This window comes from Eleutherodactylus coqui, chromosome 12, assembly GCF_035609145.1.
Source record: "Eleutherodactylus coqui strain aEleCoq1 chromosome 12, aEleCoq1.hap1, whole genome shotgun sequence".
In the NCBI taxonomy this organism is placed as follows: Eukaryota; Metazoa; Chordata; class Amphibia; order Anura; family Eleutherodactylidae; genus Eleutherodactylus; species Eleutherodactylus coqui.
Window position 1 is genome coordinate 86,302,706 of NC_089848.1, and position 19,793 is coordinate 86,322,498.

The window sequence follows — 19,793 nt, forward strand, 5'->3', positions numbered from 1 at the left end:
TTGCTGTTAGATTGGGATTTCCCTTCGCTGGAACCAAGGGGCTCAGCACGAACAATCTGCAGCCCAAGACCATTAGATTAAGGGGCTCAGCACGAACAATCTGCAGCCCAAGACCATTAGATTAAGGGGCTCAGCACGAACCTTGAACTGCAGCCTAAAACTACTATGGCTAGGGCGCCATGGTGATTCTAGTCGTGACCAATGATCCTCGTGTAGCACTGCAACATCACATTGCCATTGAACTTAATGGAGCCATAATGTGATTTGCAGATTGCTGTGATCATGACATCATGATTGCAAGAAATCGAACCAGGTTGGATTTTTCATGACCACAACATTGCAGCAACCTGCAACTCGCACTGTAATTCCAGTGAATTCAATGGCAGTGTAACACGATGGTGCTACACAGCAATCTTTGGTAGCGGGATCTCAGTTGCAGACAAGATTGCCATATAGCCCAGCCCTCCACCAGATGGTATTGCTCAAAAGCCATTCAGATTTAGAACCGGGAACTGTAAAACTGCACTGGAGACGGCGGATTTGGATTTCTCCACCATCCGATGACTGAGTGCTATAGACCCTCTCCGGCGAAAGCTCTTGATTTCCATCTTGGGTGCAGTTGATGAGGAAATTTGGTCCATAAAGCTCTTGGAGAGTTATATGTACCTGTATTGCTTCCGAAAAAGGCAGTTTGGAATGGATTAGTGAGATCTGCAGCCAAGGACTATACATACAATGGTTCCAATGGTCACCGACTTGCAGCTGAGTAGTTGTTTCTCCTAGACACTTTCTTCTCGTTAATAGCGATTGCCAATAGCCAAATACATTCCAGTAGGCCAGAAATGCGAAAGACTTGCTGGAAACGACGTCTGACATTTCATCACTATTGTTAGTCTATGGAGAGTAAATGAGAGATGATACGGATGGTCCCTCCGGTTCAGTTTATTAGACCTACATTATAACATCTGTAATACATTGCATCGCAATAATGAAAATTAAATTACCGATCTCTACAGCGAATACTGAAGGATTAACAACATCTCCTCTTCTAGACAATTGCTGGTGGGATGACACCGTAGATCACAGGACACAACCAATGCCATTCATCACCACAATAGAAGAATAATTGCTCAACTATTACAATTTGCGGCCATAAATAGTAAGGTCACTAATTAATAAGGCAGATATTAATACAGTAATGGATTCTCTACGGTTCATGGAAGCAGCATTTTACAGAAGTGCAGAATTCACACATTGGATTTCATTTCCTATTGCTAGAAGTTGACTTACTGCAGTGTCTCACGCAGCCCATTATGTGGACTTCACCAAGACAGCCAATCCATTAATTTGAAGCTGTAGATCATCTTAATGCGTGTAACATAACATGCCTCAATACTGCTACTAGGTCCCAGTCACCTCATGTACTCCGTGCCACATAAGAAGCTACTAGTATCATAGTGCAAGAAAAACATCACACACGTCCACTTCTGTCAAAAAGTGGACTTTTTTTTTCTTTTCAAGCTAAGTTTGGGGTCATGTGCTAACACTAGTGCAACGTGATGCCAGGACATCTCACCTTTAGTGGTCGATTTGGAAGTGAAGTTAGAAAAGGAAAGCAGCCATGGGCAATGCAAATTTTTTGTTTTCTTTTTGCCCGCTTTTATTTTCTTTGTATATTTACCCAGTAGGAGGATTGATACAAGTCACTGCTGGACATAATACACCTGGAATGGGCTCTTTAGTATATCAAACTTGAAACTCAAGGATCACTGTGATTGGATCTCAGTTGGGTATACTCTAGGGAGGGACTATACAGCCCAGACACTCAATGAGGGTTTCCCACAACAGACCGATGCCATAAAAGCTTGATTAATGCTAAGCGACTAGGACCCCAAAGATCTAGAGCAGTGGTCCTCAAGCTGCTGCCAGACTCCTTGCTACGTTGGCACATCATGCAAGTCCTGAGTTATAACATATGCACTGGCAATTAACATTATGGCAGACGTATCCTAAGGAGGTAACCATGCCAATTTGGATGGCATAATGCTAGAGTCAAATTCCACACCACTATTTATGTGCAAATGTCTTGAGCTTCACAATTCCTTGTTTCTCCACTTTTACGTTAGGGTTACTGTCGTTGAAATACGAAGGACTGTGATTTCACACCAGATGACTTGTTATCAACCAGCCACTAATATTTGTTAAGCTGAAATGAAGCGACTAGCGACTTACCCTCGGCACCCTGTTGGTGGCCGTGTTTACGCAGAAGGACAAGTGCTTGAGTTTACCCTTTCAAGCAATTATTCGACTTGTAAGAAGTACCTTTACACAACGGCCTTGGTGGCAACACATGATGCAACGCAAAAAATCAAACTGCTCCATCACATCCTAATGTAGGTCACTGCAGTCATGTTGCCACGACCCAATAATCACAAGAAATCTACAACGTTTCGATCACATTCACTTACATTAGGATGTCGTTTAGCCGGGCCATAATGTGATTCCTGGCCAAGTGATATTTTAAAACAAGAGTGACTTTGGTGGTGAAACCTATCTCTCCTCTATTTTTTGGAGTTGATTGCGACTCCCAACCATCACTTCAAGTTGAAGGATTTCTAGAGAGAATCAGTTAACAGGTCCTTCCCAAACGCTCATTCTCGATTACAACCAGTTTCCACTATAATGAATGGACTATAGAGTCGCTGCACTATATGCCACCACTTTGTATCCAGAAACGAAGACTTGGTACCCCCATTCTAGGAGTGTTGGAAATCTCGCTGATCAGATCCAACTCTACCGATCAAACTTTTATGGCATATGCAATGTACTAGAAACGTAACCCTCTTTAGTGACACACACGTTCTTACGCATCAAGAGATGAGATTTGGTACGAATTTTGATCAATTTCCAAAATTGGGCGAATGTAGAAATTACGAAGGTTACTTTATGTATCTCTTGACCACAGCTATTGTCAAGCCTCTGGGTACGTGGCCCTTATTTTCCCGCCATGTGGCTTCTGTCTAACGTAAAGCACATACATGAATTGATACCCTGCGTGTGAAAGGTTTACATGGTGACCACTCTTGGACCTCAACACAAAACAATGACATCCAGAAGACTTACTGGTCGTGACGGGAATGTAACTGCTGAAATAAAACGTTTTAAAGCTTTTTTTATACCCTAAAATCCTGTAACATTTAGTTCCATTGCATTTATACTTTCACATCATAATCCAAGGAAAGCCAGTCACACCTCGGCCCTCCATCTACAGGGGAGATACAGCCTTCAGGATGCTCATCAGAACTTGCTGAGAGTTGTGGTCCAACATAGAAAGGAGCCCCGTGCTGCTGGAGCCCTTATAATGTGGGACTTGGCAAAGCCCAACCTGGAGTAAAAGGACTGATCCGGCTCTCACCACAACATTCTCCTGGTGTCAGTTACATAAACACCGAGGCATAAGATCTCGCTGATACAATCCCGATAGTCATTGTGCGTTATACATCACCTACGGCCGCAGAGGGGGTTTAGTTATTAAACACACGTTACTTTTACAATTATCCTACCTTCACGGCTACAGATGACAATTATTGCTAGCGGAGGGGAAAGGATTTACTGTAATACTAGGGTCTGATGTGAGAACGCTCAAAGGATCTGCGTATGTACTTTACAGCTGTTGGAGGACTACAACAACCAGCATGACCACAGGCAGGACTGGAATGTTGGGAGATGGCACAGTTCTAACAGCTGAGAAGCTGCAGACGTGACAACTTATTGCGAGGTGGATTTTGATATGCAAGTACGTTTATCGGAGAAGATGGGAATGTAGATTGGCGCAGAACAGCTTCAGGGCACGCTCACACGTAGCAGAGAGTGGTACAGGAAATACACACCAAAACAGTGTCAAAATCCGAGCCGTCAGTGCGGATTCTGATGCAGCGGATTTCACGCCTTAATTAGAAGGATATAGTCACACTCAATTTTCTGTGTGAACCCTGCATCAAAATTCGCAGATTCTGACACGGTTCTTGAGGCGGAATTTGGCGGCAAATTTTGCCATCTGAATGCACCCAAAGGACGAAATTTGCTGCGGATCCGCATCAAAATCCAAGCTTATTGCATGGATTTTGAAGCTTTTCAACGCTATTTTTATGTGGATTTTGCACCATTTTTGGCTACGTGTGAATTTACTCCAAAATAATAATTCTGGAGTTTTCCTTAGAACTCAGGAATGTCTGTTATTCTTCCTGGAAAAGTGAATACATTTATACTGGGCGTTGTCAATGGGGCATGTCCCGGCAGGCTCACACGGTCATATCAATGCTGACAATATCAGATTGTGTTGAATTCCTAGTTTATTTCCAGGAGGAATAAGAGAGGAACGGCGCAAACCAGAATTCAAATAAAATAAACCACAGGATTGTTATCTCATGGAAAGGCATATCAGGAAAACAGACATGACTCTCCATACAACCTCTGCTTGCAGTCAGTGAATGGAAGCAACTTTCCCCCCAATAACATGCTACTATTATAGGTGCACGGGTATTTCCAAGCACCGCCTGGTCACAAACTGTCCACCTTTGTGAGGGATACATGATCAGGATGGGATTGCGCATCGTAAGCAGGAGTCTTAAAAATATTGGATATTTATTACATGATTTGCAGGCTTAAAGGAGATGTCCCACAACAGCCAGTTATTGGCTACTTTGTACTTGCCGTGCTGACCGGTGAGAGCTTGACCACTGGGAACCCAACTGATAGTGAATCTAGAGCCCCAGCGTGTCCTGAAGTATGGGCAGCAGAAGACGCACACACCTTTATTTCAATGGGACCACTAGAGTAAGCCACACACTTCAATGGCTATCTCTGGCGGTCGCATTGAAGTGACTGGAGCAGAGGTGCGCACATATCCTCCACTTCACACACTTCGGCAGGTGTTGGGGGGCTCAGTGTTCACACCAATCATCAAGCTCTCCCCAAACCTGTGGAATGAATAACTTGCTGTGGTGGAAATACAGCTTTGGTCCTCAGAAAACCAAGTGCAGCATGGATAAAGTTCCTGAAGGCGATCCCCATGATGACGAGCGCCACTTTGTGGCATCCAGTGTTTGGTTGTTGCTACAACATATTTTAGCTACAAGTGCCATTATATGAAATAATCACATGGCCCACAAGATTTCCAATGCATTCTCTCTCCCGGGAGTCTGGAAACATGGAAGGCCCTTTGCACTTAGGAAATACAGACCACTGATCTCATATAAGTGCTGGGATTGCAAAGTAATGGCTGCTGTGCAGCGGTCACATTCCAGCGCCACGGACACATCTATAAAGTTTGTACTGCGGAATAAGTTGGCGCTATACAAATAAAGATTATTATTATTACTCCATGTGCGAGTTAATTTGGGTTGTCGAGAGATTAAAATAGAGGATCTCCTTGCTTTCCATAAGTGCAATGCCATGGACAACGGTGGCGCTGTTTATGGAGAACAGGCAAGATCCTGTCCTCTAAGCTCACACAACCCCTGTAAGGCTGTATTTACACGGGTGAGTGCAGTATCAGTCCAAGAAAATTGCCCCCGTAACTCACGTGCAAATTTTTTTCCCCACATGATTTTGATGCATTCCAACAGTAAAAATTGGGGAAAATTACCTCCATTGCACTCTCATTAAAATCACATTTACATTGGACGATTGGTGCGAGCGAAACATGTAAGTAAAATTGGGGTCTATTCACTTGTAAGTTCTGTGTGCCTCGCACTGCGCAGAACTCACTGGCAAAAGATGCCCATGTAAATACAAGCCAGCTGTTTCTTTAAAGAAAAACTTTCACCTTCCAGCATCATTTTGAAACATATATAGATACAATCTCAATAAAAAGTTAGACAAGACTAAATACATTACATAACTTATATTCGTTATACTGATGCTGAGTTACATCCTGTATTATACTCCAGAGCTGCACTCACTATTCTGCTGGTGGAGTCACTGTATACATGTATTACATTACTTATCCTGTACTGATCCTAAGTTACATCCTGTAATATACTCCAGAGCTGCACTCACTATTCTGCTGGTGGAGTCACTGTGTACATACATTACATTACTTATCCTGTACTGATCCTGAGTTACATCCTGTATTATACTCCAGAGCTGCACTCACTATTCTGCTGGTGGAGTCACTGTGTACATACATTACATTAGCTTTGCTAGTTCCAAGTTTCAACCTGTATTAAGGCCCATTTAGACACAATGATTATCGCTCAGCGAGAATAGTTGGGTCTAAATGGGCCTTTACACTACACAACTACAATCCAAGTCCGCCAGAGTTCTGAGTCAGCATTCCCTGCTACTTCAGTGTCTGAACATGTTCTGGTGCTTTATAACCTAAAGACATCAGACACCGTACAATACTCTTATGTAGGAAATACTTATGTACCCCCCAAATTATAGAAACTCCACTACTCTGTTAGGTGTGTGACTAAAATCAAGCTTGTAGACCAGTTCCAATGACAACAAGCAGAATAGTGAGTGCAGCTCTGGAGTATAATACAGGATGTAGCTCAGGATAAGTAATGTAAGTACATAGTGACTCCACCAGCAGAATAGTGAGTGCAGCTCTGGAGTATAATACAGGATATAACACAGGATAAGTAATGTAATGTATGCACAAAGTGATTCCACCTGTAGACCAGTGAGGGCAGCTCTGGAGTATAATACAGGCTAAGTAATGTGACTCCTCCAGCACAATGAGTGCAGCTCTAAAGTAAAATATAAGTTAGGAAATGTAATTATAAATTATCTCAACTTTTATTCACAGTAGACTCTATATATAAAATGTAGCTCAAATCTGGAGATACCCATTCATTTAATTACTACATAATCTAATTTAAGTACTTTTTATATTATTTGTTTTTTAGTCCACCAAAAATTCTGAGCAACCCAGCACCAATAATTACGTATTAATTTGGGCTCCTGTTATATTTGACCTCTTAGATGAAGCTTTACCTCATACCATAACCTACATTCATGGGGTGTGCAGGATGCTACACAAGTTCATAATAGAAAGCAACCCTGAGCCTCCCTAACTGCTGATGTTGGTACGAGGGGATCCCACACAACCACCTTAGTACCACAGGCTGAAAGGAAGGGAAAAACAGAGATAATTGCACAGGAAAAAGGAGACTAAATATCTAAACATAAGATCCCAGGAAACCGATTGTGGAATAAAAGGTGAAAGAGGCGCTGATGCATTGTAACAGATGGCAGGAATGTATCTAATGGCCTCTCTCCTCCTCGCCTGCACTCTCAGGCATTAACAGCTAATGGCTTTAGGTGGCTTTAGAGGTAGTTGATGATGGTTGAAATCTAGGCAGGTAGAGTCCAAATTTGCTTTCAATTCCTGCAAAGGTCGCCACTGCTAGTTTGTATCCGCCGACATGGTCAGGATTGGGTGCAGGCAGAGTGATCCGAGACTTCGGGACGGGCTCTGAACCGACTGGTTTCCTAGAATAGAAAGAAAAGAAAACATCCTTGTGTTACTGGGATGACCAAGAACAGCTTTAGTATTTGATACTTTGGAGCGCTTTTTCCCCACGAGTCAAAAGAGATTAAAGATGGGCTCTTAGGCTGTATGTCCATGGGCAGGTCGGATTCCGCCTGCAGGAGCGCGCAGCAGAATCGGAAGAGGACAATTATTTACCTGTCCGGGTCTTGTGTGTCCCGGGCTGGATCTTCTTTCTTCTGCCTTGCAGATGTGTGCGGGTGTGCATGCGCAGTTCCTTTTTTTTCCTCTTTAACTCCTGCTTTCCCGTGGATCCACAGCCCATCCATGCTGTCAGCTGCAGGTGGGCCGCGGATTGAAAGGCTTCCATTGACTTCAATGGAAGCCGTCCGTGCGGGATCCGACGCAAAAAGCAGCATGTTGTGATTTGTTTTCCTGGACTAAAAAGGTCCGCAAATCAAATCTGCATGCTTTAATGCATTTGCGGACGCCCATGCATCCCCTGCGGGTGGCTTGATTTGCGGATCGTCTGCGCAGGTTCCCCCGTACAGATTCCGCAAATCAAACCCGCCTGTGGACATTGGCCCTAAAGGTTTTTCGAGTGCGCTAACACGTAATGTGAGGACACTTACAAATCGCCACTGACTTCCTGCACCAAGAGCTCGGCGCACGCAGTCACCCAGCAACAGCTACAGTCGCTGGTCAGGTGATGCAGAAGCGGGTTGCCTGTCACCAAGTGAAAGATACACTGAGCAGCAGGGGCCGGTGTGCACTTCGCTTTTCGTGCAGGCAGTGAATGTCGATCTGTGTCTTTACGTGATCCTGTTAGGTCCTAGCAGTTGCTGAAAGGCTGAAATCAGCTGCAGATCCGCAGCTGGTCCTAGTCAAAATCCACACCGCTGCTTCATACAAAGATAAATGCACAAAGCAGGTAGCGTAAATCTAGAATGTCAGAAGAGGAAGAGATTGTGTACACACTGACTGCAGATCTGAGAGCAGTGTGAGTGTAGGGAAGTGAAGCTTGTGAAGATAACCCCTCCCACACAGCTAAGAAAACATAACTTGTCAGTTACTACAGAAGCTGAATGCCTAACAACAAGCAGCGGATTACAGAGGGGCTGCACTTCAGCCTTGATTTACAGTGGAAAAACAGAAAAAATGAAAGTATACTACAACATTGATGAGACACACAGGCTATTAGGTGACCATAGGTTCTATGAAAAGTCAGGTAAATTTTAAAGTTAATTACACTTTAATTAATAAGTCCCATGTACTCTAAAATGGTACCATGACAACTATGGCTCAGCCCCCAAAAACAAGCCCTCCAAGATCTCCGTTGACTATAAAATAGGTTTTTGTCTCTCTGGATGGGGCAACCCAAAAAGAGCTTTTTTAAGAAAAAGCATTGTGCAAAATTGGCAGAAAACATAACATACGTGCATTTTGAATCACCATAATCGTAACTACATGCAAAAATAAATTTTTACATGTGACTTATACTACATCAGCAAAGTATGTATAAGAGCAGCACTCCAGGGGTTAAATAAAAGAATAAATCTTTATTGTGCCCACACAACGTTTCAGCCCTCCATCCAAGGGTCTTTATCAAGTCTTTGTCTTCCCTGCATATTCGAAGGTGAAGTGTGTGCTGTGATCAGTGTTGTATATTGGATGACTTATACTACATGGTGAAAACTGTAAAGACAAAATCTATAAACAACGCCAGAAATATTGTAATGGCGCCTTTAAAAAAATGCAAGTAGTTTTGGAAAGTTACAAAAACACAGGTGACACACTAGTGTGGCCTCCTGATAGCTATGTCACATATAACATTCTGTCTGTGGGGCTAAAAGGAAACTCATCGTGATTGGCTCACACAGTCTTAGGAACAACCGAACTACTGGATGTCATGTGACTAAAGGCCCACAGTACATGCGGGGACGAGTGTCGGGCATCGTTTGCCCGACATTCGTCCAGTCTAAATGAGGCTTAAGGGAGAGATCAGAACTTGAAACCCAAAAGGTAAGATGGACTCCCTATGAATAATTTATTTTACGCCCATATAAACATTTGAATTACTTTTTAACTTAGTGGACAACCCCTTTTAAAGTGGAAGGTGTTATTAAAGGAAGACCAGGACAGGCAGACACTTACACTCCACCAAAATCCACGTAGAACCATCGTTGTAATAGCTCGTAGGTCACCAGAGTCACACCGAACTGTGGAGAAGACCTGAACACACGGGCTGCAAGGAGACAGGACATTAGAACTTGCATATTTGGAAACATCCTGAGACAGACAGAGCCATGGAAGGGGATTGATAGAAAGACATGGAGGGGGATCGAGTGAGTCACAGAATCGGTAAGTGTCATAACATTATAAACTGGACGAGTCCTTCCATATAAATGGCCACATCTCACCTCCAGCGCCTTTCCACAACGCACGGTGTCCTTCCTCTCGCAGGATTTTTCTGAAGCAGTCTATGACGCCAGTGTAAGTGGTTTGCCCAGCTCGTGCTGCGACCTGTAGTCGAGTCTTAATTACATCAGCAGGAGTCACAAGAGAAGCCGCCGGCATACCTGTAGGGAATTACCACAATCCATATAATGACCTCCCATTACAGCAGCTTAAAAGTAAAACGTTTCAACTTGTTTGGTTTCCCCGAATATTCCCCAATAAATCCAAAGGGTTTTGGAGGGGATGTTGTTCATTTGAATAGCGGTTATGTCATACTGCACTAGTACTACAACTTCCAACCCATTGCCAACAGTTCCAGGAGCCAAACCCACAGCGGCCAGCTGCTTGCTGGGACATCTTACTATCTTACCTGTGAATAGAGGCTGTTGTGACTTTAAAAGAGTTGTGTCTTTACAAAAAAAATAAAAGGCTGGGCACAGGATAAAACAGACAGCATACTCACCTGTCTTTGGCCCCCCGAGACACAGCTAAGTGACTCAAACTGTCCTGTCCCCGGTGAAGGCATCTGCAGTTAGGTGATGATTGCGACCAATCAGAAGCCGCAGCATCACCACCCCAAACTCTAAGCCTTCTGGCACCCAGGATACGAGTGCTGATACCAGGAGTTTGGACAGCGACGCTGTGGCCTCTGACTGGTCACAGTGGACACCCGACTTCTGTCGGACATCTACACCAGGTACCGTTCAATTCTGTCCCTGTAGAAGGGCAAAAGACAAGCGAGTATATGGTTGGTTTTTTATCATCTCACGCCCAGACAGTATTTTTTTTTCTGTGACATAACCTCTTTAAAGGGGTTGTCCCGCGCCGAAACGGGTTTTTTTTTTCCACCCCCCCCCCCCCCCCCCCGACCCCCGGTTCGGCACGAGACAACCCCGATGCAGGGACTTAAAAAAAAACCCGCACAGCACTTACCTGAATCCCCGCGCTCCGGTGACTTCTTACTTACCTTGTGAAGATGGCCGCCGGATTCTTCTCCCTCGGTGGACCGCAGGGCTTCTGTGCGGTCCATTGCCGATTCCAGCCTCCTGATTGGCTGGAATCGGCACGTGACGGGGCGGAGCTGCCAGGAGCCGGCATCCTGCACGAGCGGCCCCATTGAGAAAAGAAGAAGTCCTGGACTGCGCAAGCGCGGCTAATTTGGCCATTAGACGCCGAAAATTAGTCGGCTCCATGGAAACGAGGACGCTAGCAACAGAGCAGGTAAGTGAAAAACTTCTTATAACTTCTGTATGGCTCATAATTAATGCACGATGTACATTACAAAGTGCATTAATATGGCCATACAGAAGTGTATAGACCCACTTGCTGCCGCGGGACAACCCCTTTAACTCCTTCCCACACTATCACGCACATGTACTTTGGAAGAGAAGTCCTTTTCCCACTTTTGTGAAGTACATGGTGGTGATCACACAAGATCACAAGCTGTGCCTGTGTGATCATCGTTGAAGACCAGCACTGATTGGCTGCTGGGTTCCCATGGTAACAGTTGGGATAAGAGAAATCTCTGATCCTGGACGGTAAACCACTTAGATGCTGAGGTTGATAGCAATTATGGCGTCTAAGTGTTAAAGGGGTTGTCTTGTGAAATCAAGTGGGGTTTAGCACTTCTGTATGGCCATATTAATGCACTTTGTAATGTACATCGTGCATTAATTATGAGCCATACAGAAGTTATTCACTTACCTGTTCCGTTGCTGGCGCCCCCGTCGCCATGGATCCGTCTAAATTCGCTGTCTTCTGGCGTTTTTAGACGCGCTTGCGCAGTCCGGTCTTCTCCCTGGTGAATGGGGCCGCTCGTGCCGGAGAGCTGGTCCTCGTAGCTCCGCCCCGTCACGTGTGCCGATTCCAGCCAATCAGGAGGCTGGAATCGGCAATGGACCGCACAGAGCCCACGGTGCACCATGGGAGAAGACCCGCGGTGCATCGTGGGTGAAGATCCAGGCGGCCATCTTGGTAAAGGAAGAAAGAAGTCGCCGCAGCGCGGGGATTCGGGTAAGTAATAAACTCTTTTTTTTTACCCATCCCTTGGGTTTGTCTCGCGCCGAACGGGGGGCCTATTGAATAAAAAAAACAAAACCATTTCGGCGTGAGACAACCCCTTTAAGCTTAAGGAAGGGACCTCTTCCCGTTATCCTATTTGCACCCACGTGATTATGGGCTGCCGATGGGTTTCCACGGCAGCTAGGAATGAATGCCCCGCCCCAGGTCTGCCACCTTGGCACCTTTAATTAGGCTCTGCCCAAAGATGTGTGCTGTGTCATAATAGCCCAGACTTTTGGTGAAATTAAACATTTCTCAATATTTGCTAGCCAGAAAGCTTGACAAATGGGGATGGTGCATTCAATTGAGTGAAAGTGAAGCTTGTGGAAAATGTTCCTTCAATCTCCTCTTCAGCATTTTTTGGCATACTAGGGTCACCAAGTTCTGAGGCATTTCTGCACCTTCAAACTGCTCAGCTCAAGAGAAAAAGAGTTCTACAAGCATAAAAGAAACAAAATCTCAAAAAAAACAAAAAAACCCCACAATTTTCAATTTATAGAATGACTCCATATTTTATATTTTTGGCAATGGTATGGTAAGAAGGGCGGCAGAGATCTCAGAAATATGATTGACCTCATGTTTCCCAGGAGGAAATTATCTCATGGCAAAAAGTGCCATCATCTCTTGAGGTTTTCTGATATAAAAAAAACCTAAATTAGAGGCTATGAAAGGATACCGAGAGATTTTCCATATCCGCCTCAAAGAGAAAAAAGATATACATGATATGATATTGGTGCGCAGTGGGACACTCAGACCCTCACCCCATGAGAGAGGTATACCACCCTGATAACAAGGAACCTGCCTAATGTTCAGGCTGTGGCCCTCTCAGAACATCCAGCATCCATCTCCCACAATCCCCAACATGTTTCATGATTAAATTCAGATTTTTGGGAGGTGAAAGCTCGTTTGGCCTTTTGCTTTTCTTTTTTTTTCACGCCTCTTTGTGGCTACTGGCAAGGAACACCCAGCGAGCTGAAAAGCAGAGTCTTCAAACTCACCACCGCTGCCGCCACCACTTACCCACAGGCGCGCGCAAGAATGACTGTCTGCCACCACCTTAAATAACCCTATGTAAACTCTGCATCCCTGCAAAGAAACATTTCTGTGCAAAATCAGCAAACCAAATACAGCTAAGATTTCAGGAGACAGGGGAAAACCCCCCTCCGAAAACTTTCATCTCTCCCAATGCATTCGCTCTGCACAGTACAAGCGCCTCGCTCAGATGTCTTACCCTGGCATACTATATCCATGTAGGTGGGTCACATTCACTCTATTACATGGAAATCAAGAACATATGCCAGAGTACTTGGAAATTAGCATGCAGACCTAAGAAGTGCCTTCAGATATGGAACTTCACGACGGTCTACAATAAAACTACTTGGAACTACTTTACTTATCGTAGGGAGCTGCTTAAGGAGAAAATCCAACTTTCATTAACAAAGCTAGTAAATCAAAAAAATTAGGATCTTGTAATAGGTCTTCATTGCTTATTCCTTTTGCACCTGGAAACTGTCAATAAGCAGGTTATATTCTGCTGACAGATTTCACTCTGTCAGTTCTTTGAGTAAACCGTGTATTCTACAATGGGATGTATATCTCAATGCTTCATTAAGGGGGTTGGAACACCATAGCAACCCACACCTATTTAAAAGATCCTATTGGTCAGACGCCCACCAACCACAGGAAAGGGGGTCCTGAGTCCTGTCGTACCTATGAAGATGGCGTTGTAGGTCGAGCGCTGCAGTCCCACAGAGATGAACGGGAGCAATAGTGTGCACACGCGAGCGCCACTCCATTCATACGGGGAGACTCAGGACCCCTGTTCTCATAATCAAAACCTTACTTGATGCAGGTCTCATTACGTATCTACAGGTGGCGCTAGAGAGGTGGCTTTCTTCCTTCTGGAGTAGAGCAATTTTGCATGGTTTTTCCAAGGAAGACTCCACCCATCAGCTGATTCTCCATAAGGAGAAGCGGTACCTTCAACCCAAGAATCTCGCCCAGCCAACTAGGAATACTCCATACCCCGGTGAGGAGCCAAAATCTGAAACAGTGCTGTATACACATGGGTGCATCTGGTTTGCCCAATATCCCTCGTCATGTTGAAAGGCTCTAACGGGTAAGACACTGACTTACAGGGTAGCTACCTATAGCTGGCATCAGAGACAATTTTTCTCCATCTGGAAGAGTATCATTTTGTAACTTTGATTAGCCTGGGGATGCTAGGGGCATCAGGGTGAACGAACAAATGGCAAATTTGCTGCAGTAATTGTCGTGGCTGTCCTTTCCATCTGAATGGGGCTTACAGAAAACCAGGTGCCTGCTATAGGAACAGCAGCGCATCACATGTATGGAACCAATCTTCAGAAATGTCTCTCCGTTGCATGCAAATTCACCCATAGAAGTGATTACTGATGGAGTGGAGTCTGTTAAGGCAACAGAGTCTGTCATTCAATGCGTACCCAACTTCTCAGACAACTCCTACTCATAAAGCCTGTGTGCCTCATCAATCTTGTAATATATGAATGGGAACCCAAAATAAATAGGAATCCTCTTCTGGCGGATGGGTATTACTACCATGTTTCCCCCCAAAAAAACCCTACCCTGATTGTAGCTGCACTACATTAAAAAAAAGGAATGTATAACCTAGCAGGTGCGGTCCGGGTCCCTCACGCTGCTCTCTGGAGGTCTGCGCTGTTTCTGCAGTCCTAGCCGCCATCATTCTTCCTGGTGACAGGATTCATAAATTTCGCCTCCAGGAAGCGATGGCTGTGGTTGGTTCTCGAGCCAATCAATGCAGTGCTCGATGAATCAATTACAGCCATCACATTGTTCATCCAGCACTACATTGACTGTCTGAGCCCTGGCTAGCCAACTCATAAATTCCGCCTCCACAACACGATGGCTGTTAATTGGTTCTTCGATCACTGCGGCTCAGCCAATCAATGCAGTGCTGGACGAACCAATGTGATGGCGGTGATTGGTTCTCAAATGCCACACTCAGCCAATGCTTCCTGGAAGCGGGGTTTATGAATCCCTTAACCAGGAAGTGATGATGTACATGCAGCTAGAACTGAAGAACAGCGCGGACTTCTGGAGAGCAGCGTGATGGACGAGGACCAGGCCTGTTAGATAAGTAAAATAAGACATCTCCGAAAATAACACCCTGTGCCTCTTTTGGGGCAAAAATTTATATAAGACAGGGTCTTATTTTTGGGGAAACGTAGTAGTAGGTGAATGTCTGCGAACCCTTTGTTGTTGAGGAAGGTTGCGTTTGGTTCTAGTGATTATTTGTTATTCTCAATAAGTGGTTCGTTTTTTTGCCTATTTTGTGATGGCCGATTCATAAAACAAGGTGCGCTGGGAAATGTATTTTTTTCCATTGCTCAAAACACTCGTGAATAAAAGTTGCACGGAGTGAGTTCAGGTGAATATGAAGGGCGTAAAGAGGGTGTCATGCCATTTTTTGTCAAAAATTCCTTAACACTCAGCGCTGTGTGGGCAGACAGGTGACTGGTTCTTCCATCATGATAACGTTCTTGCCCACACAGCCCCAACGTGTGACTTTTTATTTTTTTTTACAAGTGCTTTTTTAGATCATTCTTATTAGACTGATCTTTATTAATTAACTGGGTCTTGTGTGTTTGTATAGTCTCAGAATATGCTCTATATATGCTGTGGCTATGTGCACACACAAGAGCCAGTAAAGCAGCTAATAAAGATCAGTCTAATAAGAATTCCACAGCAAACTGGAAACAGACATAACGCCTACAACATAAAGATAAGTGTATATAGCAGGCGAGGCAGGAATTGTGCACACACTGACTGCAGATCTGAGAGCAGTGTGAGTGCAGGGAAGCTGGGCCTGTGAAGACAGCCTCCCCACAGCTAAGACAACTTACTAATGTCCCAGGTGCTGGAGAAGCTGAATGCCCGATGACAAGTAAGAGATTGCAGAAAGGCTGCATTTCAGCCTTGATTTTCAGTGAATAATATAAAAATAAGTAAGAATATTACAAAACTGATGAGACACAGACGGGCTATCAAATGAGCATACGACGTCTGAAAGTTAGGTGCAGTTATCTGTAGAAACCCACTGCCTATTCAGTACCGTACAGAGGATCTAAACAGACACACAAGACAATAGAAGCATCAAGTTAAAGCTCATAATAAGATCCCTTAACAGCAGCCTGTTGATGGTTTCCAGTTAGCGGCACCATTGAAATACAAAGTGGAGCTTTAGGATGCTTTCACATCTGCGTTGGGGACTCCGCTCCATTCAGGAAAGGGGAATCCCCCCAGCCGAATGGTTCCGTTTCTGGACCCCGTTGACTATAATGAGGTCCGATCGCTTTGTGCCCAGCTACCTGGCTTCTGGATGGAAGACAAAGCTCTGCAAGCAATGCCTTTTCTTCCGGTATTTTCAGCTGCATCTGTGGTGTAACCTCCGGCTGGAGGATCCAACGCAGATGTGAAATGGGCCTTGCTTTCATAAAAGCATCCTATTCCGAAGTTGCTTTTTGCAGTCTGCTGACAGGTATGATAGACGCTGAAGGAAATTCCTATAGAAATCAATGGAGAGGCGGTCACATTTACTGATGCAAATTATTAGCGCAAGCAGCTGCAATAGACCCATTTTACACCTGTCAGATTTGACACAGATTTCTATACAAGATCGTTGACAATCGGCATCTCCATACACATGAACAGGGCTTCGGCAGGACTGCACAGATGCAACGTAAAACTTCTGCGCAGATTTATTTTTGACTGTGTAGCAGAAAGAAAAGTCTCCTGCGAACACAACTAGCTGCTGATTTCAGAGGACAACGCCAAGAATTAGTTCCATTGGATGAGAGTTGACGGATCTGCTGCACAAAACAGTCGCACATTCACAGTATATTTGTAGTAGATCAAGAGTCACCTCCGATACCTACCTTGCTTAAAATTTGATGTGTGAACATACCTAGAGACTTGCACGCAAGTGCAGCCATCTCTCGATAGACTGACTGCATTGTAGTTGGCCTGAAACCCCATCGAACACGGTTCACAGGACCTCCACTCTGACAAGTTAGGGTCCCAAACATGGGATCCATCAGTATTCATAACATACCCTGCCGATATATCCGAAATGTTAATGACGGAAATACCCCTTTAAATAAATGTCCTCCATCCTGTGTAACCACAACGTGCAGCCCGTGTCCTGGGAGTAAACCTGCGGAGACGCTACGCCCACTGATTCGATTACTCCTAGCTTCTGCTGCAAGCTCCAAACCAAACAAGTCTCCGAGCGAAACGTGAAATCTTTTCTTGTAGTTTATTAAGTCCCTGAGAGTTTTAGCCAAACCAGCATGGTCTGGCTCCTCGCGCCTGCCCCATCCCAATGAGACTGCCGTAAACAGCCGCGTGCAGGAGACAGTGTATACGTTTAAGGAGGCACCGAGAGATGGGAAATAAAAATAGAGTGTCTCTAACATGCGGTCAAAGCAAAACACGGGGCGCAGCAAATCATCCCGTCAATCTGCAGACGGCGGTACAACGGCCCAAACTAAGAACTTACCAGAATAGACCAGCGTGTATGAGCAGTGACCACTAATTACCAGGATGGAGATTGGACAGCACTGATACTTAGAGCTGAAACTGACAATGTTCATACCCTCAAACTAGTAAAATACCAAAATGTACAATAAACCTCCATTAATTCGCTATCTAGAGGGCCCATTGATCCCCCCCCCCCTTTACAGGCATCTGCAGGGGCAGCAGAGCGCCCATACGGACCTACAAGGGGGGTTTAGACCAGTATGTATGCCTTTACAACCTTTTGTTTACTGATCATTTCAATACGTATGAAAAAAAATGATGCAACTCTGCAAATAGCCCGGATAAAAATCTCCTACCGTTTTGAGTCTACAGCTCCCCGTAGATGTGTCTCCATGGTTACAGACTACAAACAACCCCTGTGTAGTCTGTGCAATCATGCATTACTTCCTCCACCCCTACTCCTTCATAAACTACGGACAATAGGATATGGGGGCAGAGAGAAGACTGCAGGATCAGACATAAGGTTGGTTTGTAGTCTATTGCCATGGAGCACACATTTATCTGCAGCGGAGCTGTATACACAAGCCAGGAGGAGATTTGTCATCAAATCTGTTTGCACTGAGTGGCAGCAAGAAAACACTAAAAAAAAAAAATTTTTTTAAATCCCCAAATTTGGTCCCAAGCTTATAACTCTAGTAATGATATTCTGCTGACTTTGCGGTCTTCACTAAGAAACTGAGCACAAGTTTTATACAACTGTGATAATATTGCAGATAATGTCAGATATCCATTGGTTTAACCTTAGGAGAAATCCTAAATTACCCCTTAAGGACCGGGGTGGTTTGGTCCTAAAGGACCAGACACTTTTTAAGGATGTTATTAGAGAGATGAGCGAGCATACTCATTAAGGGACAATACTCGAGTGAGTATCGTCCTTCTCGAGTACCTGCCTGCTCGTCAGAAAAGATTTGGGTCCGGCGGAGGGGAGGGAGATCTCTCTCTTAACCCCACCACCCCCCCACTCCCCACTGCTCCCTCCCACAACCCACCGCTTACCCCTGCCGGCACCCAAACGCGCTACCCAAAACTATCCGGCCAATTCCTGACACACACAACTTCAGGCGTGCTCTAAAAACGCACCTCTTCAGAGAGGTATACTACATCTCCTAAACCAAACCCTCTGTACTCCTTCTGAGAACATGCTCCCTGTCCTATCGACTGCAATCCCTGCCGGCCGTAATCAACCACCATCTGCTGTCATACCGATTCAGCCACTATATAGCATCCCACACTCTCCAGCTCACCATATGGCACACATCTCCAGCCCTTTTATCTTCTGTGTCAACCCATTATCTATAGTAAATAAGCTCGTTGGAGCAGCACCCCCACCCCTATTGCTGGCTAACCCCGTGATTAGCAGCCGTACGGAATTTCGCAGCAAATCCGCTCTGTGTACTCAGCCTAAGAGGTATATACACAGCAGACATAAAGGAGGGTGGGGTCATGACTAGGCCTCAAGCTGCCCACAAGTACAGGGGTATCAGGGATGGACAATCTAATTTCTCCTACTTCAGACCATGTGGTCATCGCTAGCTGGAGTCCAGTAATGATCCATTACAAAAAACGGCCAATACACACTCCTGTATTTAGGCTTCATGCCCACGGCCGTGGCGGACTCAGCTAGCGGAATATTGCAGCGGAGTCGGCCACAGCGCCCCCCCCCTCCCCCCCAACCCTCATACTTACCTCCCAGATCCGCCGTGTTATTCCCGTCCCTCAAGTCTGCGCGCATGTGCAGTGCAGTACAGCACGTGACGCACCAGCAGTGCGTGATGACGCAGACGACTGGGACGCGTATTTATACGATACTTCTGCTGTGCTACAGCGGACGTATAGTGTGGCGGCCGGCTTCCATTGACTACAATGGAAGCCTGCTGCGCGTATTCCAGCGGCAATTAGAACATGCTGCAGTTTCTTTCACGCTGAGGAATTCCGCAGCGTGAACATTGAGCTATTATGTTCAATAGAACCTAATAGCTGCGGCATAACGCCGCAGATTCCCGCCACGTAAAACACGTCTGAAATCCGGCCGTGGGCATTCGCTCTTAAGCGGACAGTTTTTTTTATATATAAGAATAGTAAAAAATAAAATTCAATCTGAGAATACCAAAAGTCCGATAATTTAATCTGAGTGACAAAAAGTGACAAAAATAAATAACGTGTTAAGCGCCAATTGTGT

At 45.0% G+C, this 19,793-nt stretch overlaps 1 protein-coding gene across 1 annotated transcript in view; it reads right to left on the reverse strand.

Annotated features, from left to right (window-relative positions):
* Positions 1 to 926: 926 nt before the first annotated feature.
* Positions 927 to 19,793, reverse strand: part of SLC25A13 (solute carrier family 25 member 13) — a 121,305-nt gene continuing 102,438 nt past the window's right edge. The window contains exons 16-18 of the mRNA XM_066585136.1: positions 9,919 to 10,077; positions 9,653 to 9,743; positions 927 to 7,500 (exon numbers count right to left, since the gene is read on the reverse strand). Coding sequence (XP_066441233.1) covers positions 7,326 to 7,500; positions 9,653 to 9,743; positions 9,919 to 10,077 — 425 coding nt within the window. The 3' untranslated portion in view covers positions 927 to 7,325. The remainder of the gene's footprint in view (positions 7,501 to 9,652; positions 9,744 to 9,918; positions 10,078 to 19,793) is intronic.